Source organism: Oncorhynchus nerka, linkage group LG8 (genome assembly GCF_034236695.1).
Source record: "Oncorhynchus nerka isolate Pitt River linkage group LG8, Oner_Uvic_2.0, whole genome shotgun sequence".
Lineage (NCBI taxonomy): Eukaryota > Metazoa > Chordata > Actinopteri > Salmoniformes > Salmonidae > Oncorhynchus > Oncorhynchus nerka.
The window spans coordinates 13,417,340-13,439,839 of NC_088403.1; the positions used below are offsets into that span (position 1 = coordinate 13,417,340).

At 45.2% G+C, this 22,500-nt stretch overlaps 1 protein-coding gene across 1 annotated transcript in view; it reads right to left on the bottom strand.

The window, feature by feature from the left end:
• Positions 1-22,500, bottom strand: part of nell2b (neural EGFL like 2b) — a 202,341-nt gene that overhangs the window by 63,762 nt on the left and 116,079 nt on the right. Inside the window, 3 exon segments of the mRNA XM_065021366.1 lie at positions 15,116-15,250; positions 16,950-17,052; positions 19,034-19,125. Of these exon segments, the coding sequence (XP_064877438.1) occupies positions 15,116-15,250; positions 16,950-17,052; positions 19,034-19,125 (330 nt within the window).

Genomic DNA, 22,500 nt, shown 5'->3' on the forward strand with positions numbered 1-22,500 from the left:
CCTCCATGTGTAGGTCCGGGGGGGGGGGGTGTCCCACAGGTCTGGGAGAGTGTCTCGCTGGTCTGGGCGGGGTGTCTATTGGTCTGTTGCTCCTGTGTGAAGTGTTGGGGATACGTTTGACAGCAATGTCCTTTAGAGTCCGGGCAAAGGTGGGCACTGCTACCTTGTAGAGGTGGACCTGGTCATAGAGGTTGTTCAAGTCCAGGGTGGAGTGGTGGGCCAGGAAAACATTTGGTTTTGAGGCACAGTCACGGGAAATACTTGCGTCTACCCGCTGTATTGTAGCAGGTGGAAGTCTTTTTGTGGTAGCAGGGTGGAGACCACTTGTGCGTTGGGGAAAGTATAAGCAGCCTTTTCAATCACTCCCTTCAGTGCTGTGGCCACCCTTTCCTGCTGTGTTCTCAGGTTGTTTGTGCCTGTGTGTATTATTATGTGGCTGGGTGACCCTAGTTGGTCCTCAGACAGAAGGTCTAGGGCATGCTGGGTGTTTGGACACCAGAGTTTAGACACACTGTGTTTGGGAAAAAGTTTTTTGTCTTGTATATATTTCCCATTTGAGTCCATAAGGAGTATAATCTGTGTCTTGTGTTTGTCCTCAGTGGGTGTGGGGGGGGGGGTTGTCAGGAGGGCTATCAGGGTGGCTCAGAGGGGGTGAGAGCCCCTGGGCTTGGGGTTCTTCATTTGTCTGTTCTGCTGTGATGTCGACGCTATGGTCAGGGTTTGGTGTGGACTGTTCTGCTGTGGTGTCGAGACTTTTGTCGGGTGCTGAGGTGGGCTGTTCTGCTGGCTTCTCTGCGGGGGTGGCCACCTCTCTAGTGGGTTGTTCTCTGTCACAAGCCATCCCCCTCAACCTCTCCTTCAGCAGTCTGATCCTCTCCTCTAGTGCTCTGTTCTTCTCCTGCTCCTGCTCTTTCTCCTGTTGAAGTTGTCTCACCACTGTCGAGAGTGCAGATATGTCTCTCCACCTCCAGCTCTCCGGGTCTGGTTAAGAGAGTGTTGTTGTGCTGGACTGTTGTCTGGGTCTGTGCTGACTGGAGTGTAATCACCTGCTGTTCCAACTCCACCTGCCTTACCTCCAGCTGGGTAAATGTATCCTTCATTTCAATGAGAGGGTAGTACTCTGTGCTGGGAGGTTGGCTTTCCGCTGGGGGTGTCTCGTCTGTGGGGTTATATAATGAAGAGGTCTGGTCTGACCCTTTCGGGGTGGGGGTATCTTTCTCAGGGGAGAGCTTCTCCTGCTGGGTTAATTCTTTGATTACGTGAAAGTCCAGCTGAAACCGTTTGGGGTTGCCCTGTACCATTACTGTTCCAGACTTATAGAGATTTATATTAGCTGACTCAGAGTCCTCGTTGTCAAGTATCCTGAGTTTCCAACCCTCATTAACACCCCCTCTCTTAACAAAGGGGTAGTGTGCTAATATAGCACCATGCCATGCCAGGGGATGGTTTGTGTGGAAGATGAGGTTGCTGATGTTCCCATTTTTGTAATAGTCAGCAAAAAGTGTCTCTTGATTTTCCATAAGGAGCTTCATTTTGAGATATTTTCTTGCCTTATCATTCTTTACATACACAGGGTACTGTATTTTAATTACCTCTGAACAGCGAGAGGAAGCTTCTAAGGCCTCTGCATTTGGTTGGAGTAGACTGTTCGACTCTCCTGCCATTGTTGGGCTAAAGGGCTTTGACACCTCTCACTTGACACGTCAGTGCTAGTTGAAATTGAGTTTGGCAGCCTTCATTTAGCATTCAGTCCTTGTAAAATAATGTAATGTATTTTTCTTCTTAGCTTTTGGAAATAAAATATAGTTTCAGACTAAACATTACTCACTCAGTTCCAGGTTGGACGGTGTTTTCAGGTTTCTGTTGTTTTCCAGAGAGTTTGCTGTATAGTTTGGGAATAATAATCCTTGGTAGTTGTAAACCTTCCAGGTGATTCTGTAATTCCATCCAAAATCAGGTTGCAGGTTTTGAGATTTGATTTGGAGTAAAGGTTGTGTTGTAGAGGGTAGCATCCTGTATATGTTCCTGACAAAAAAAATCCAAATCCATATTTTTTTAAGAAATGCTGAAAATGCTGAAAAATGCAGGAGCTCATCTGATCATGACCTCTAGCCTGCTGTCTGTTATCTCTGCTAGTCTCTTATGACAGACTGTTACATCCACCACCAGCTAGTCTCTTATGATAGACTGTTACATCAACTACCAGCTAGTCTCTTATGATATACTGTTACATCAACCACCAGCTAGTCTCTTATGATAGACTGTTACATCAACCACCAGCTAGTCTCTTATGATAGACTGTTACATCAACCACCAGCTAGTCTCTTATGATAGACTGTTACATCAACCACCAACTAGTCTCTTATGATAGACTGTTACATCAACCACCAGCTAGTCTCTTATGATAGACTGTTACATCAACCACCAGCTAGTCTCTTATGATATACTGTTACATCAACCACCAGCTAGTCTCTTATGATAGACTGTTACATCAACCACCAGCTAGTCTCTTATGATAGACTGTTACATCAAATTGAGTAGCTGCCAGGGCATTCAACACCTGGTTCTGGGTCTTGAGGTTAGGCTACCCACCAGCTGATTGGCTTTCTTCAGGCATTCTAACCTGCATGGTTCACTATAATTTTCACAATCAATTGACAGTTCAAATCCTCCTATGCTCTTCTGTGCATTGGCCTAAAGCTTTGAAAACCATATTGTCTGTTTGCAACAGTCTGATCAATATATAGCCGCAAATCCTTTCTCTCTAACCAGAGTTGGTGGGTCATTTAACTGTTAAAGAGGATCAGTTGCATTGTCTTTCCTAAATCAAGTCCACGCTTGACAGATCTCTTCCCAATCCTTAGGCTTAAACACTTCTCTTTTATTTCCGTTCAAGGAAAGTAACTATGCTGCCTCGCCATAGAACGTTTTAACAGTTTTAGAATCATTCAAACGGAGAAATCTATTTTAAATTAGAGTGCCGTCAGATCCATTCTCCCCAGCCGAAGAACCCTGGTTCCAAAAGGGTTCTTCGGCTGTCCCAATAGGATAACCCTTTTTGGTTCCAGGTAGAAACATTTTTGGTTCCAGGTAGGACCCTCTGTTTGAACAAGTCACATGTGCAACCAGAGGATAAAAAACTCAAGACCACCTTTACTCCACACACAGAGACATATACAAAGCTCCCCTTCGCCCTCCATTTGGAAAATCTGACCATAATTCTAACCTCCTGATTATCGCTTACAACAAAAACTAAAGCAGGAAGTACCAGTGACTCGCTCAAAATGGAAGTGGTCAGATGACACTGATGCTACGCTACAGAACTGTTTTGCTGGCACAGACTGGAATATGTTCCGGGATTCATCCAGTGTCATTGAGCAGTATACCACCTCAGTCACCGGCTTCATCAGTAAGTGCATCGACAACGTTGTCCCCTCAGTGACCGTACATATCCCAACAAGAAGCCATGGATTACAGGCAACATCTGCACTGAGCTAAAGACTAGAGCTGCTACTTTCAAGGAGCAGGACACTAATCCGGATGCTTATAAGAAATCCTGCTATGCCCTCAGACGAACCATCAAACAGGGAAAGTGTCAATACAGGACTAAGATTGAATCCTACTATACCGACTCTAACGCTCGTCGGATGTGGCAGGGCTTGCAAACTTTTAGGGAAACACAGCCACGAGCTGCCCAGTGATGCCTTTTATGCTCGTTTCGAGGCAAGCGACACTGAAGCATGTATGAGAGCACCAGCTTTTCCGTACGACTGTGTGATCACGCTCTCCGTAGCCAATATGAGCGAGATCTTTCAACAGATCAACATTCACAAGGCCGATGGGCCAGACGGATTACGAGGATGTGTACTCAGAGCATGCACGGTCCAACTGGCAAGTGTCTTCACTGACATTTTCAACCACATTTTCTTGTGCCCAAGAAAGTGAAGGTAACCTGCCTAAATGACTACCGCCCCATAAATATCACTTCGGTAGCCATGCTGTGCTTTGAAAGGCTGATCATGGCTCAAATCGACACCATCATCCCAGAAACCCTAGACCCACTCCAATTCACATACCACCACAACAGATCCACAGATGACGTAATCTCTATTGCACACCACACTGCCCTTTCCCTCCTGGACAAAAGGAACACCTGACAGCTGACTGCTGTTAGAAGGCTGTTCATTGACTGCAGCTTAGCGTTCAACACCATGGTGCTCACAAACCTCATCACTAAGCTAGGGAACTTGGGACTAAACACCTCCCTCTGCAACTGGATCCTGGACTTCCTGATGGGCCGCCTCCAGGTGGTAAGGGTAGGTAACGCATCTGTCACGCTGATCCTCAACACGGGGGCCCCTCAGGGGTGCGCGCTTAGTCCCCTCCTGTACTCCCTGTTCACCCACAACTGCGTAGCCAAGCAAGACTCCAACACAATCATTAGATTTGCTGATGACACAATGGTGGTAGGCCCGACCACCAACAACGATTAGACAGCCTATAGGGTGGAGGCCAAAGACCTTGCAGTGTGGTGCCAGGCCAACAACCTCTCCCTCAATGTGAGCAAGACAAAGGAGCTGATTGTGGACCGAACAGACACCCATTTACATTGACGGGGCTGAAGTGGAGCGGGTCGAGAGTTTCAAGTTCCTTGTTGTCCACATCACCAACAAACTATCTTGGTCCAAACACACCAAGAAATTTGTGAAATGGGCACGACCATGCATTTTCCCCCTCAGGAGACTGAAAAGATTTGGCATATGTCCCCAGATCCTCAAAAAATTCTACAGTTGCACCATCAAGAACATCCCAAAAATGGTCAAAAGACACAGCAATCTGTACCGGAGCGCTAAGTCTAGGTCCAAAAGGCTCCTTAACACCTTCTACCCCCAAGCCATACGACTGCTCCCGGACTATTTTCATAGTTTATTTTGTCAATCTTTTCTTAATTCTATTTTCTTAAAAGTGCATTGTTGGTTAAGGGCTTGTAAGTAAGCATTTCACGGTAAGGTCTACAACTGTTGTATTCAGCGCATGTGACAAATAAAATGTCATTTGGATTAGATTTGACTTGAAGGTATCTGGATGAAGTGTCACAGCAAAGTGCTCTGTCTCTTTTATAGAACACTGTTCATTGAATGATGGAAAACCTCAGAGTGCCTCTAGCACACAAACACACACACGCCGATGAGTATTCCTGCAGCTTGTAGCCTATAATGGAATGGGATCTTCAATCTCCATGATCTAACTCATCTCTATGGTGGTGCTGTCACTACGAGATGCACGGCGCTGTGCCTGGGGTAAGATGATGTCTTCAGTGATTTTCCAACGCACAACTCCGGAATCATGACATCCCATTTTGAATTTTCAAACAGCCAAATACGATCCCCCATGTCAAAACAAATATGTTTGAAAACAGAATATTAGCTTGTGGAGGATATTTTTACATTTATACTGACAGACCGCCAGGTTCTTTGAAAAGCAAAGCAACATCCTCTTTAAACCCATTCTATTCACGTCGTCAACCACTGTCTGTCAAGGTCACAACAGTCAATTCAAAAGCTCCATGTTCACCCCAGTCTGTAGACATATAAATTGAAATAGATGCGTTTCAATACAATATAAGCCTTTATTGTGGTAACTATAGTTACAGACTGAACAGGAGAGAGAATCACACAGCTTTTAATAACAGACCAGATGTGGTAACTATAGTTACAGACTGAACAGCAGAGAGAATCACACAGCTTTTAATAACAGACCAGATGTGGTAACTATAGTTACAGACTGAACAGCAGAGAGAATCACACAGCTTTTAATAACAGACCAGATGTGGTAGCTATAGTTACAGACTGAACAGCAGAGAGAATCACACAGCTTTTAATAACAGACCAGATGTGGTAACTATAGTTACAGACTGAACAGCAGAGAGAATCACACAGCTTTTAATAACAGACCAGATGTGGTAACTATAGTTACAGACTGAACAGCAGAGAGAATCACACAGCTTTTAATAACAGACCAGATGTGGTAACTATAGTTACAGACTGAACAGCAGAGAGAATCACACAGCTTTTAATAACAGACCAGATGTGGTAACTATAGTTACAGACTGAACAGCAGAGAGAATCACACAGCTTTTAATAACAGACCAGATGTGGTAACTATAGTTACAGACTGAACAGCAGAGAGAATCACACAGCTTTTAATAACAGACCAGATGTGGTAACTATAGTTACAGACTGAACAGCAGAGAGAATCACACAGCTTTTAATAACAGACCAGATGTGGTAGCTATAGTTACAGACTGAACAGCAGAGAGAATCACACAGCTTTTAATAACAGACCAGATGTGGTAGCTATAGTTACAGACTGAACAGCAGAGAGAATCACACAGCTTTTAATAACAGACCAGATGTGGTAGCTATAGTTACAGACTGAACAGCAGAGAGAATCACACAGCTTTTAATAACAGACCAGATGTGGTAGCTATAGTTACAGACTGAACAGCAGAGAGAATCACACAGCTTTTAATAACAGACCAGATGTGGTAGCTATAGTTACAGACTGAACAGCAGAGAGAATCACACAGCTTTTAATAACAGACCAGATGTGGTAACTATAGTTACAGACTGAACAGCAGAGAGAATCACACAGCTTGTAATAACAGACCAGATGTGGTAGCTATAGTTACAGACTGAACAGCAGAGAGAATCACACAGCTTTTAATAACAGACCAGATGTGGTAGCTATAGTTACAGACTGAACAGCAGAGAGAATCACACAGCTTTTAATAACAGACCAGATGTGGTAGCTATAGTTACAGACTGAACAGCAAGAGAGAATCACACAGCTTTTAATTCTCTCTCCTGTTCAGTCTGTAACTATAGCTACCACATCTGGTCTGTTATTAAAAGCTGTGTGATTCTCTCTCCTGTTCAGTCTATAGCTATACCTGCAACAGCAGAGAGAATCATATAGAACAACCAGTGCTGACTGATGAGCCTCTGAAACAACCAGGCAATACTGGGATTACTACCCCCTCCCTTTCTCTCACTCTCCCTCGCTCTACCTCTCTATTTCTCTCACTCTCCCTTGCTCTACCTCTCTCTCCCTCTCTAGCTCGCTATTTCTCTCACTCTCTCTCACTCTCCCTTATTCTACCTCTCTTTCTCTCACTCTCCCTCGCTCTACCTCTCTATTTCTCTCACTCTCCCTTGCTCTGCCTCTCTCTCCCTCTCTAGCTCGCTATTTCTCTCATTCTCTCTCACTCTCCCTTATTCTACCTCTCTTTCTCTCACTCTCCCTCGCTCTACCTCTCTATTTCTCTCACTCTCCTTTGCTCTACCTCTCTCTCTCCCTCTCTAGCTCACTATTTCTCTCTCTCTCTCACTCTCCCTCATTCTACCTTTTTCTCTCACTCTCCCTTGTTCTACCTTTCTTTCTCTCACTCTCCTTTGCTCTACCTCTCTCTCTCCCTCTCTAGCTCGCTATTTCTCTCACTCTCTCTCACTCTCCCTCGTTCTACCTTTTTCTCTCACTCTTCCTCGCTCTACCTCTCTTTTTCTCTCACTCTCCTTTGCTCTACCTCTCTCTCTCCCTCTCTAGCTCGCTATTTCTCTCACTCTCTCTCACTCTCCCTCATTCTACCTTTTTCTCTCACTCTTCCTCGCTCTACCTCTCTTTTTCTCTCACTCTCCTTTGCTCTACCTCTCTCTCTCCCTCTCTAGCTCACTATTTCTCTCTCTCTCTCACTCTCCCTCATTCTACCTTTTTCTCTCACTCTCCCTTGTTCTACCTTTCTTTCTCTCACTCTCCTTTGCTCTACCTCTCTTTCTCCCTCTCTAGCTCACTATTTCTCTCACTCTTCCTCGCTCTCCCTCGTTCTACCTTTTTCTCTCACTCTTCCTCGCTCTCCCTCGTTCTACCTTTTTCTCTCACTCTTCCTCGCTCTCCCTCGTTCTACCTTTTTTCTCTCACTCTTCCTCGCTCTCCCTCGTTCTACCTTTTTTCTCTCACTCTTCCTCGCTCTACCTCTCTTTCTCTCTTTCTCTCACTCTTCCTCGCTCTACCTCTCTTTCTCTCTTTCTCTCACTATCTGTTTATTTCCTCATCTCCTTTCATTCTATGTTCTGTTCATTCTGTAATGTTCTGTTCATTCTGCAGAGAAGAGGAGGGGAGTAGAGGAGGGGAGAAGAGGAGGGGAGTAGAGGAGGGGAGAAGAGGAGGGGAGTAGAGGAGGGGAGTAGAGGAGGGGAGTAGAGGTGGGGAGTAGAGGAGGGGGAGTAGAGGAGGGGAGTAGAGGAGGGGAGAGTAGGGGAGTAGAGGTGGGGAGGGGAGTAGAGGAGGGGAGTAGAGGAGGGGAGTAGAGGTGGGGAGGAGGGGAGTAGATGAGGGGGAGTAGAGGAGGAGAAGAGAGAGAAGAGGGGGAGTAGAGGAGGGGAGAGAGGAGGGGAGGAGAGGGGAGGAGGGGGAGAGAGAGGGGAGGAGGAGGGAGGAGGAGGAGGGGAGGAGGGAGGGGAGTAGGGGGAGGGGAGGGGAGTAGAGGGGGGAGTAGAGGAGGGGAGTAGAGGAGGGGAGGAGAGGAGGGGAGTAGAGGAGGGGAGTAGAGGAGGGGAGAGGAGGGGAGTAGAGGAGGGGGAGGAGGAGGAGTAGAGGAGGGGAGGGAGGAGGAGAGGGGAGTAGGAGAAGAGGAGGGGAGTAGAGGAGGGAGGGGAGAGAGGAGGGAGGAGGAGGGGAGAAGAGGAGGGGAGAAGAGAGGAGGGGAGAGAGGAGGGGAGGGAGGGGAGTAAGAGGGGAGGAGAGGAGGAGAGGAGGAGGGGAGTAGAGGAGGGGAGTAGAGGAGGGGAGGGAGGAGAGAGGAGGGGAGGAGAGGAGGGGAGTAGAGGAGGGGAGGGGAGGGGAGAAGAGGAGGGGAGTAGAGGAGGGGAGGGGAGGAGGGGAGGAAGAGGAGGGGAGAGAGGAGGGAGGAGGAGAAGAGGAGGGAGTAGGGGGGAGTAGAGGAGGGGAGAAGAGGAGGGGAGTAGAGGAGGGGAGGGGAGAGGAGGGGAGAGGAGGAGGGGAGAGAGGAGGGGAGTAGAGGAGGGGAGTAGAGGAGGGGAGAGGAGGGGAGAAGAGGAGGGGAGTAGAGGAGGGGAGTAGAGGAGGGGAGAGGGAGTAGAGGAGGGAGTAGAGGAGGGGAGTAGAGGAGGGGAGTAGAGGAGGGGAGTAGAGGAGGGGAGTAGAGGAGGGGAGGAGGAGGGGAGTAGAGGAGGGGAGTAGAGAGAGGGGAGTGGGGGAGTAGAGGAGGGGAGTAGAGGAGGGGAGTAGAGGAGGGGAGAAGAGGAGGGGAGAAGAGGAGGGGAGTAGAGGAGGGGAGTAGAGGAGGGGAGAAGAGGAGGGGAGTAGAGGAGGGGAGAAGAGGAGGGGAGTAGAGGAGGGGAGTAGAGGGGGGGGGGGGGGGCAGCTCCGTACACAGAAAGCCAGGAACAAACGTTTTACTTATAACACGGTTCAAACTGCTGAGGTAATTGACAAAAGTAATATTATTCTTTTTTTTAATCTCTTCTGATGTCTGATGTGGCTTCCTTACAGTAAAGAAAATGAAAATAATACCTTTCCCATGAGTCCTAATTTAACAAGTCAGAACTGCTGCAGTGTTAGCTTTGGGCTTCGGAGTCTTTCTGAGCTCTTGGAAACAAATCAATTACGAAGGATACCCTACATAAAGCTAACCAGAGATATTGCAAAACAGCAGTCAAAAGCCAGAGGGAGGATTTGATCCAATAACGATACTGTCCATGGTTCAAAGAATGAAATTAAAATATAGTCAGTAGTGCATGTTTCCATTTGTAGTGTGGTAGGAATACTTCAAAGGAATACACACAGTACTGTAGATTGGCTCTCACACCTTTAACTCCAGGACCTGCTTCATTAACCATTCTGCTACGACACGACGAGCACGAACACTTTATACAGGACATTCTGGCTTTTATTCTCTCTGTGTTTTATTCAAATGTTATCAGTCACATGCTCTGAATACGACAGGTGTAGACCTTACTTAACCAACAATGCAGTTTAAAAAATACGGGGGGGGGTCCCGGGGGCTAGATAAATTCTACCATTATGTGGTCACAAGTAAGCCACCAATGATATTCCGTATGACTGTTAACTACAGAAACCTGAAAAAGTAATTCTAAATTATCTCTCTGTCTCTCTCCTTACCCTGAAATAAATAATACAACTTCTCTCTAGGAGGGGGTGGTTGGCGTCTAGCTGGAGCATGGAGGATGGCTGGCACAGCAGGCCGCATATCGCTCACTGGCAGCAGACCTACGGACAGACGGACAGACAACTAAAAATAAAGAGGAGACTTTCTTTAGATCTCTCTACAGCTCTCTCTCTCTCTCCCTCTCCGGTTCTCTCCCTCTCTCACTCTGAGAGAAGAAGCAGATTCTTCAGAACAGCATCACACATCCATAATCCTTTCATGTCTGAGTATTGCCATTCAGACTATAGCCACCAACGGTCCTGTGGTGTTGGTTTGACTGGTATGACTATAGCCACCAATAGTCCTGTGCTGTTGGTTTGACTGGTAGGACTATAGCCACCAACGGTCCTGTGGTGTTGATTTGACTGGTAGGACTATAGCCACCAATGGTCCTGTGGTGTTGGTTTGACTGGTAGGACTATAGCCACCAACGGTCCTGTGGTGTTGGTTTGACTGGTAGGACTATAGTCACCAACGGTCCTGTGGTGTTGGTTTGACTGGTAGGACTATAGCCACCAACGGTCCTGTGGTGTTGGTTTGACTGGTAGGACTACAGCCACCAACGGTCCTGTGGTGTTGGTTTGACTGGTCCTGTGGTGTTGGTTTGACTGGACTATAGCCACCAACGGTCCTGTGGTGTTGGTTTGACTGGTAGGACTATAGCCACCAACGGTCCTGTGGTGTTGGTTTGACTGGTAGGACTATAGCCACCAACGGTCCTGTGGTGTTGGTTTGACTGGTAGGACTATAGCCACCAACGGTCCTGTGGTGTTGGTTTGACTGGTAGGACTATAGCCACCAACGGTCCTGTGGTGTTGGTTTGACTGGTAGGACTATAGCCACCAACGTCCTGTGGTGTTGGTTTGACTGGTAGGACTATAGCCACCAACGGTCCTGTGATGTTGGTTTGACTGGTAGGACTATAGCCACCAACGGTCCTGTGGTGTTGGTTTGACTGGTAGGACTATAGCCACCAACGGACAGGACAATGGACAGGACTATGTCACTCCTTGAGTTTACAGATGAAGTCAACAAGGCAAGCCAACATGACCTACTCTATACTATATCTGCAGGCATTGACCACATACATTCAGGCAGACAGACAAGAAACAAACCTCTGATAGGCTTTCTCTGGGGCTGCAGCCACCTAAAGGCTCTCTCTGAGTTTTATATGCTTGGCTTATTGCTCAGCACACTTGGCCTGTCTGATGATACTCCTTAACACATCAATAAACACTCTATCTCTCCATCTCCCTGAGTGTCCTATTCCACTGCTTTTACTAAAATATTTAAGAAGTGACTTCATCTGTATTCCCAGCAGTCTATGAAGCCTTTAACGCCCTTATCTGTTCAGAATGACATCCCCAGTCCCCACCCACTCACAGGGCGAAACCAATTAGAGCTCAGAACACGCAACTCAAACCAATCAACTGCGAGATTGCTGATGATTTCTGGTGGGTTCGCCATTGAAATGAGTCATGATGACATCAAGGAGAGAGCGTGTTCTTGTTTCTAGTTGTGCTATTTTGATCAGGCAGAACAGGAAAACAACACTTTTACAGCGCCTTGTCGAATGTAAAGTATTTTGGTTTTCCAAGTATTCTCCCTAACAGCACATTAAATAGATGTTTCCCAGAAAGCAACAGAACAGATTAGAATATAGTCATTAGAGAGAGAGAGAGAGAGAGAGAGAGAGAGAGAGAAGAGAGAGAGACAGAGAGAGACAGAGAGAGACAGACAGAGAGAGAAGAGAGAGAGAGAGAGAGAGACAGACAGAGACAGAGACAGAGACAGAGAGAGAGAGAGAGAGAGAGAGAGACTACAACCACCTAAAAGGAAGTGATTCCCAAACAAAGCCATCACCTACAGAGAGATGAACCTGGAGAAGAGTCCCCTAAGCATGCTGGTCCTGGGGCTCTGTTCACAAACACAAACACACCCCAGAGCCCCAGGATAACAGCACAATTAGACCCAACCAAATCATGAGAAAACAAAAGGATAATTACTTGACACATTAGAAAGAATTAACAAAAAAACAGAGCAAACTAGAATGCTATTTGGCCTTAAACAGAGAGTACACAGTGGCAGAATGAATACCTGGCCACTGTGACCACCCAAAATTAAGGAAAGCTTTGACTATGTACAGACTCAGTGAGCATAGCCTTACTGTTGAGAAAGGCCGCCGTAGGCAGACATGGCTCTCAAGAGAAGACAGGCTATGTGCTCACTGCCCACAAAATGAGGTGGAAGCTGAGCTGCACTTCCTAACCTCCTGCCCAATGTATGACCATATTAGAGAGACATATTTCCCTCAGATTACACAGATCCACAAAGAATTCGAAAACAAATCCAATTTTGATAAACTCCCATATCTACTGGGTGAAATACCACAGTGTGACATCACAGCAGCATGATTTGTGACCTGTTGCCACAAGAAAAGGGCAACCAGTGAAGAACAAACACCATTGTAAATACAACCCATATTTATGCTTATTTATTTCCCCTTGTGTACAAATGTCATATTATACATATAAAATGACATTTGTAATGTCTTTATTGTTTTGAAACTTCTGTATGTGTAATGTTTACTGTTAATTTTTATTGTTTATTATCTAACTCACTTGCTTTGGCAATGTTAACACATGTTTCCCATGACAATAACGCCCCTTGAATTGAATTGAGAGACACCAAAACAGAGACAGAAAGAAAGAGCAACATCAAAAGACAGTTGTGACTTATGCCAAAGCTCCCTCCCTCCCTCCCTAGACAAGGTCACAGTCCATAACACACCGTGGCCACAGAGACAAACCTGGCAGGACCATAGAGCAAGAAGGTTAGACATGCTGGTTATTAATGACACGGGGGATGATAGCATCTTTAATTATGCACACAGACACTGACTAATCACCCAACCAACTGTTCTCATTAGCAGCAGTTGGTTGGTCGGTGGGAGACTGTCTGTCTGTGACTGGCATGCTAAATAGACCTGGGCTCTGCATTGTAGCGTGGAGTATTTTTACCACCTCATGGTTGGAGTATGATGGGGAATAAGGTAGCAAGGCTTGCAGTATGAACAACCGGAGAGACTGCCAGCTGTGGAAAATTAACCTTGCTGCAATGTACCATGGGTATTTTTAACCCACCACTGGTGGGAGTATGATGGACTGGGGCCTAAGGCTGTGAGGCTGGTCTGATGAGTGGAGGGATCAGGGGTCGTAGAGGTAGTACAGGTCATTTATGGCTGTGAGGCTGGTCTGATGAGTGGAGGGGTCAGAGGTTGTAGTAATGAAAGGTTTCCTAGAGATCATTAATATATAGAAAGAAATATGGAATTAGAAGAGCGTAATTATAAGCTCTCTAAATTTCTCCTGCTGTAAGTAGACGCCTCTGCTTGGAGTCGTAGTCATCCCTGTACCTACTACACAGCCCTACAGTATATGATTGTAATTCCAAACTAAGATAAACATTAAAAACAATGAAGTCCAAGCACCTCGACAGACCACTTCTAAATGAGGCATTGGAGTTTTGCACAACCAGCAAAGCCGGGCCACAACAGAGAAGAGAGCCAAAGATCACAAGGTGCACAACCAGCAAAGCCGGGCCACAACAGAGAAGAGAGCCAAAGATCACAAGGTGCACAACCAGCAAAGCCGGGCCACAACAGAGAAGAGAGCCAAAGATCACAAGGTGCACAACCAGCAAAGCTGGGCCACAACAGAAGAGAGCCAAAGATCACAAGGTGCATGTTACGCACGCCTCTATGAAGAGGGAACGCGACACCCTGCTACAACTAAACTCTCCGTGAAGTGAAAAAGGCATGGACTGTAGGTGCGAGTAAGGATGACAACAGACAGAATGTGGTACCGTTTACAAGGACTTTATTCCTTCACACGGTAATATGGGGAAAAGGGGCTGGACGGAACCAAAGCAAAGAAAGTAAATCTCAAAACCTCCCCCTCTCCTATCTTACCTGCCTACCCACTACTTACCTAATTTAGCACCACCTGCTGCCCTAACCAAAATACAGGGGGTGGTCCACCCAGGTCTTACCTAGTGTGCCTAGACAGTGAATATGCTACGGGTATATGTATGCCCGCGGGCCTCTTGCCTAAGCACTCCCAAGGTGCCTTCCCCTTCTCCCCCTGGGAACAAATGAAACAGAATATTAAACAATTTTCAAACAAACTAACAAACGACATCAAATAAGCTCTATCTGAGCAACAAACTAACAAAATATACCAACTCTCAGCAAAATCAACCTCTAGCAAAACCTCTCTACAAAAAGCTCTCAGAAAATCTCTCTACAAAAAGCTCTCCCTCCTGAACAGAACACTGGCTTTTATATAGCGTCTGAGGGAATGGGTAATTGGAGACAGCTGGGGCGGGGTCAGCTCTCCAATTAGCCCTGAAGTCGACCAATCAGCTGTTTGAAGGATTTCCGGAAGCCATTTCCTGAAATAAACACATGCACAAACACAAACTACAACACATAAACTGGGGAACGTAACAGTGCACAACCAGCAAAGCTGGGCCACAACAGAGAAGAGAGCCAAAGATCACAACAGAGAAGAGAGCCAAAGATCACAGTGCAGAACCAAAGCAAAGCTGGACCACAACAGAGAAGAAAGATCACAAGCCAAAAGCCGATCACAGAGGAGCCAAAGATCACAAGGTGCACAACCAGCAAAGCTGGACCACAACAGAGAAGAGAGCCAAAGATCACAAGGTGCACAACCAGCAAAGCCGGGCCACAACAGAGAAGAGAGCCAAAGATCACAAGGATTAGTAGATATAATGGACTGAGGTGATGAAGATGACTTAAATGAGTGTTGGCTTAGTGATGACATTGTTGTAGTAAGAGTACTGCACCTCCACAGTACGCGCTGTCATCCCTCAGGGCGCGGTAGCCATCTTTACAGCTGCAGCAGGACCCAGCCTCCAGGTTCACACATTCTGAGTTCTCCACACAACTGGGACTGTGGCCCTCCACACAGAAATGATGACCTGAGAGGGGGAAAGAGACAGAGACTGTCTGGTCATTCTACAGCTGATAAATCACCCTTACTGGGTTGTCTTAAACCTGTCTGTGTGTGTGTGTGTGTGTGTGTGTGTGTGTGTGTGCGTGCGTGCGTGCGTGCGTGTGCGCGCGTGTGTGCGTGCGTGTGTGTGTATGTGTGTGAGAGAGAGAGAGAGGAGAGAGAGAGAGAGAGGGTGTGAGAGTGTGTGTTATGCTAGACAAGGCGTGCTTTCTTTCCGGTTTGTCCCTGTCTCGCCCCTGGCCATAGACAAATAACTAGATAGACAGAACAACAGGTATGTATGGCTGAAACCACGGTTCCCTCTGCAGGAACACGGGAGGAAACAAGACTTCATCAGAGAACAGTAACATGTTGTTTTTAGTTTTGATTGAATGTTTAAAACATAGAATACACTTGCAGTGAAGCAGCTCAACAACTACATCACATGAGTCGTCTAACAGACTCCCATCCAGAGCGACACACAGAAGCAACCAGGGTCAACGTCCTGCTCAAGGGCACGTTGACAGATCTCCCACAAGGTCAAAAACGGGGACCTGAACCAGCAATCCATCAGCCACCGGCCCAAGATCCCAACCGCCAGCCCTCCCAGATCCCCCCCCCCAGTTCCCCAAGAGCTGCCCCTTAACCATCTGAGAAAAATAAATAATAATAATAATAATATTTTTAAATGATTCCACTCCCCACCACAAGACCCCCCCCCCCCCTCCATGCACAAACAACCAACAAAATGAACAAAAGAGAAAAAAGGCAAAGACAAAGGACAACAGAAAACAACAACGCAAAAAACAACAAAGACATCAAGGACAACAGAAATCCTAACAGCAAGGCCAACTGAATATGTTTGAGTGCATGTATGGTACTATTTACCTGTGTGTGTGTCCGTGTATGTGCACATGTGTGCATTTGAATGAGAGTATGTGTCCTTAAAATCGTCGCTCTGGATAAGAGCTGTATGTGCACATGTGTGCATTTGAATGAGAGTATGTGTCAGTGTATGTGCACATGTGTGCATTTGAATGAGAGTATGTGTCCGTGTATGTGCACATGTGTGCATTTGAATGAGAGTATGTGTATATGTATGTGTACAAACAACTGCACGGCATCAGCCTCCGGCAAACCGGCGTTAAGCTGTAGAAACACTGGCCAGTAACGTGTTGTTAAGGCCTGGTGGAAACTGGAATAGAACAGTGTGTGTTGCTGTCACAGAGATGCATGGCTGTGTGCTGACCACGTCTAGTGTGTATGTGGGTAATATCATGAGGGCGCTTCAAATCGCCTATTCTCTTTATAGCGCACTACTTTGGACCAGGGCACATACGGCTGAGGTCAAAAGTAGTGCACTAAAAGTAGTGCATTTGGGACACAGCCCCAGGTTCCACCGTGAGAGAGAGGCCTCATTACCAGCCAAGCAGGAGACATACATCATCTTAGGAGAAGGAGGGAGCGGACCGGCTTTTAATATCCATTCTCCCTTATCTATTACACAGAGCTTCAACACTATCTCACTATCACTCCAAGAATCTGTGTGTGTGTGTGTGTGTGTGTGTGTGTGTGTGTGTGTGTGTGTGTGTGTGTGTGTGTGTGTGTGTGTGTGTGTGTGTGTGTGTGTGTGTGTGTATGTGTATGTGTATGTGTGTGTGTGTGTGTGTGTGTTCCAGACCTACCTCTGCAGACTTTGCAGCAGCGGTCTGTAAGGGTGATGTGTTCAGACTCGGGGCAGGTCAGTTCAGGACAGGGATCGTTCTCCACCCTCTGCATACTGTGCTCCTGTAAAAACCATGACACCACAGGTGCTTACAGTAACATCTCTGTCAAAATACATCTTCTCTGCTTTAGGCATGGACATCCCACTTCTAACAACAATAGATCATTATATTAGATGCTAATATATCCAAATATATATTATATTTATTTGGTTTATTTATCTATTTGACAGCCATGAAAGCTTTAGTTTCATAAAATAAATACATCTCTGGGGTTTGCTGCTTTTCAACCTGTCTATAGTCAAGCTGTTCTGTGAGACGTGTCTATAGTCAAGCTGTTCTGTGAGACGTGTCTATAGTCAAGCTGTTCTGTCCTGTGAGACGTGTCTATAGTCAAGCTGTTCTGTCCTGTGAGACGTGTCTATAGTCAAACTGTTCTGTGAGACGTGTCTATAGTCAAGCTGTTCTGTCCTGTGAGACGTGTCTATAGTCAAGCTGTTCTGTCCTGTGAGACGTGTCTATAGTCAAGCTGTTCTGTGAGACGTGTCTATAGTCAAGCTGTTCTGTCCTGTGAGACGTGTCTATAGTCAAGCTGTTCTGTCCTGTGAGACGTGTCTATAGTCAAACTGTTCTGTGAGACGTGTCTATAGTCAAACTGTTCTGTGAGACGTGTCTATATTCAAGCTGTCCTGTGAGACGTGTCTATAGTCAAGCTGTTCTGTGAGACGTGTCTATATTCAAGCTGTCCTGTGAGACGTGTCTATATTCAAGCTGTTCTGTGAGATGTGTCTATAGTCAAGCTGTTCTGTGAGACGTGTCTATAGTCAAGCTGTTCTGTGAGATGTGTCTATAGTCAAGCTGTTCTGTGAGACGTGTCTATAGTCATGCTGTTCTGTGAGACGTGTCTATAGTCAAGCTGTTCTGTGAGACGTGTCTATAGTCAAGCTGTTCTGTGAGACGTGTCTACATTCAAGCTGTTCTGTGAGACGTGTCTATAGTCAAGCTGTTCTGTGAGACGTGTCTATAGTCAAGCTGTTCTGTGAGACGTGTCTATAGTCAAGCTATTCTATCCTGTGAGAAGTGTCTATAGTCTATATCATGGTGTTTTGTCTCTATAGGGATTATCATGGTGTGTTGTCTCTATAGGGATTATCATGGTGTGTTGTCTCTATAGGGATTATCATGGTGTGTTGTCTCTATAGGGATTATCATGGTGTGTTGTCTATATAGGGATTATTGTGGTGTGTTGTCTCTATAGGGATTATCATGGTGTGTTGTCTCTATAGGGATTATCATTGTGTGTTGTCTCTATAGGGATTATCATGGTGTGTTGTCTCTATAGGGATTATCATGGTGTGTTGTCTATATAGGAATTATTGTGGTGTGTTGTCTCTATAGGGTTTATCAAGTTGTGTTGTCTCTATAGGGATTATCACGGTGTGTTGTCTCTATAGGGATTATCATGGTGTGTTGTCTCTATAGGGATTATCATGGTGTGTTGTCTCTATAGGGATTATCATGGTGTGTTGTCTCTATAGGGATTATCATGGTGTGTTGTTTCTATAGGGATTATCATGGTGTGTTGTCTCTATAGGGATTATCATGGTGTGTTTTCTCTATAGGGATTATCATGGTGTGTTGTCTCTATAGGGATTATCATGGTGTGTTGTCTCTATAGGGATTATCATGATGTGTTGTCTCTATAGGGATTATCATGGTGTGTTGTCTCTATATGGATTATCATGGTGTGTTGTCTCTATAGGGATTATCATGGTGTGTTGTCTCTATAGGGTTTATCATGGTGTGTTGTCTCTATAGGGATTGTCATGGTGTGTTGTCTCTATAGGGATTATCATGGTGTGTTGTCTCTATAGGGATTATCATGGTGTGTTGTCTCTATAGGGATTATCATGGTGTGTTGTCTCTATAGGGATTATCATGGTGTGTTGTCTCTATAGGGATTATCATGGTGTGTTGAGTGCAGGTGTGTTCTGTAGTCAATGCAAGTTAAGAGTATGTAGACATGTGGAGTGTATTGGATTTACCTGACACTCAAACAGTAAACAGTTTCCAGATGAATCCCTCACACTCTTCAAGTCCCCTTCCACGTACACCCTTCCTCTGAACAGACACACAGCTATGGACACACACACACAAATGCACACGTGCACACACACAGTTTTCAGTTATTCCTAGTCCCTTTTAACATTTTGAGCAAGGTACAGTATAGGGATTATCAGCTATACACAGCTTAAGTCATTACTTAAATGGGGTTTCATATGAACACTGGCTCCAGATAGCAGCAGGCTTTAAAGACTGGCCTTGAATTATTGATGTATATGTGAAGGCATTGAGAGCTGTGTACGTGGCGGGAGTATCCTAGCAACGCGGAGATGTGGTCAGTTATTAAGACAAGTCTTTATGATTGTGTGCTTCACACTGTGGGCTGAGGGATGGGGAGGAATGACAGAGAGAAAGATAGAGAAAGAGGGAACAGAATGGAGAGAGAGAAAGGGAGAGAGATAGAGAGAGAGGGCGAGAATGAGAGAGAGAGAGAGAGAGAGAGAGAGAGAGAGGGGCGAGAGAGAGAGAGAGATATACAAAGAGAGAGAGAGAGAAACAAAGAGAGAGAGAGACAAAGAGAGAGAGAAACAAAGAGAGAGAGAAACAAAGAGAGAGAGAAACAAAGAGAGAGAGAGAGACAAAGAGAGAGAGACAAAGAGAGAGAGAAACAAAGAGAGAGAGAAACAAAGAGAGAGAGAAACAAAGAGAGAGAGAAACAAAGAGAGAGAGACAAAGAGAGAGAGAAACAAAGAGAGAGAGAGACAAAGAGAGAGAGAAACAAAGAGAGAGAGAGACAAAGAGAGAGAGAAACAAAGAGAGAGAGAGACAAAGAGAGAGAGACAAAGAGAGAGAGAAACAAAGAGAGAGAGAGACAAAGAGAGAGAGATACAAAGAGAGAGAGAGACAAAGAGAGAGAGACAAAGAGAGAGAGAGACAAAGAGAGAGAGAGATACAAAGAGAGAGAGAGACAAAGAGAGAGAGAGAGACAAAGAGAGAGAGAAACAAAGAGAGAGAGAGACAAAGAGAGAGAGAAACAAAGAGAGAGAGAGACAAAGAGAGAGAGAAACAAAGAGAGAGAGAGACAAAGAGAGAGAGACAAAGAGAGAGAGAAACAAAGAGAGAGAGAGACAAAGAGAGAGAGATACAAAGAGAGAGAGAAACAAAGAGAGAGAGATACAAAGAGAGAGAGACAAAGAGAGAGAGAAACAAAGAGAGAGAGAAACAAAGAGAGAGAGATACAAAGAGAGAGAGATACAAAGAGAGAGAGAAACAAAGAGAGAGAGATACAAAGAGAGAGAGAAACAAAGAGAGAGAGAAACAAAGAGAGAGAGAAACAAAGAGAGAGAGAAACAAAGAGAGAGAGAAACAAAGAGAGAGAGATACAAAGAGAGAGAGAAACAAAGAGAGAGAGATACAAAGAGAGAGAGAAACAAAGAGAGAGAGAAACAAAGAGAGAGAGAAACAAAGAGAGAGAGAAACAAAGAGAGAGAGATACAAAGAGAGAGAGACAAAGAGAGAGAGACAAAGAGATCGAGAAACAAAGACAGAGAGAAACAAAGAGAGAGAGACAAAGAGAGAGACAAAGAGAGAGAGAAACAAAGAGAGAGAGAAACAAAGAGAGAGAGATACAAAGAGAGAGAGACAAAGAGAGAGAGAAACAAAGAGAGAGAGAAACAAAGAGAGAGAGAAACAAAGAGAGAGAGAAACAAAGAGAGAGAGAAACAAAGAGAGAGAGACAAAGAGAGAGAGAAACAAAGAGAGAGAGATACAAAGAGAGAGAGACAAAGAGAGAGAGACAAAGAGAGAGAGACAAAGAGATCGAGAAACAAAGACAGAGAGAAACAAAGAGAGAGAGACAAAGAGAGAGACAAAGAGAGAGAGAAACAAAGAGAGAGAGATACAAAGAGAGAGAGAAACAAAGAGAGAGAGATACAAAGAGAGAGACAAAGAGAGAGAGAAACAAAGAGAGAGAGATACAAAGAGAGAGAGAAACAAAGAGAGAGAGATACAAAGAGAGAGAGACAAAGAGAGAGAGACAAAGAGATCGAGAAACAAAGACAGAGAGAAACAAAGAGAGAGAGACAAAGAGAGAGAGACAAAGAGAGAGACAAAGAGAGAGAGAAACAAAGAGAGAGAGAGACAAAGAGAGAGAGAGAGACAAAGAGAGAGAGAGACACAAAGAGAGAGAGAGACAAAGAGAGAGAGAGACAAAGAGAGAGAGACACAAAGAGAGAGAGACACAAAGAGAGAGAGAGACAAAGAGAGAGAGAGACAAAGAGAGAGAGAGACAAAGAGAGAGAGAGACAAAGAGAGAGAGACAAAGAGATCGAGAAACAAAGACAGAGAGAAACAAAGAGAGAGAGACAAAGAGAGAGAGACAAAGAGAGAGACAAAGAGAGAGAGAAACAAAGACAGAGAGAGACAAAGAGAGAGAGAGAGACAAAGAGAGAGAGAGACACAAAGAGAGAGAGAAACAAAGAGAGAGAGACAAAGAGAGAGACAAAGAGAGAGAGAGACACAAAGAGAGAGAGAGACACAAAGAGAGAGAGAAACAAAGAGAGAGAGATACAAAGAGAGAGAGACAAAGAGAGAGAGAAACAAAGAGAGAGAGAAAAGAGAGAGACAAAGAGAGAGAGACAAAGAGAGAGAGAACAAAGAGAGAGAGAGACAAAAGAGAGAGAGAAACAAAGAGAGAGAGAGACAAAGAGAGAGAGAGACAAAGAGAGAGAGACAAAGAGAGAGAGACAAAGAGAGAGAGACAAAGAGAGAGAAACAAAGACAGAGAGAAACAAAGAGAGAGAGACAAAGAGAGAGACAAAGAGAGAGAGAAAAAAGAGAGAGAGATACAAAGAGAGAGAGAGACAAAGAGAGAGAGACAAAGAGAGAGACAAAGAGAGAGAGAAAAAAGAGAGAGAGATACAAAGAGAGAGAGAAACAAAGAGAGAGAGATACAAAGAGAGACAAAGAGACAAAGAGAGAGAGACAAAGAGAGAGAAACAAAGACAGAGAGAAACAAAGAGAGAGAGACACATAGAGAGAGAGACAAAGAGAGAGACAAGACAAAGAGAGAGACAAAGAGAGAGAGAGACAAAGAGAGAGAGAGAGACAAAGAGAGAGAGAGACAAAGAGAGAGAGAGACAAAGAGAGAGAGAGACAAAGAGAGAGAGAGACAAAAGAGAGAGACAAAGAGAGAGAGAGACAAAGAGAGAGAGAGACAAAGAGAGAGAGAGACAAAGAGAGAGAGAGACAAGAGAGAGAGAGACAAAGAGAGAGAGAGACAAAGAGAGAGAGAAACAAAGAGAGAGAGACAAAGAGAGAGAGACAAAGAGAGAGACAAAGAGAGAGAGAACAAAGAGAGAGAGAGACAAAGAGAGAGAGAGACAAAGAGAGAGAGAGACAAAAGAGAGAGAGAAAAAGAGAGAGAGAGACAAAGAGAGACAAAGAGAGA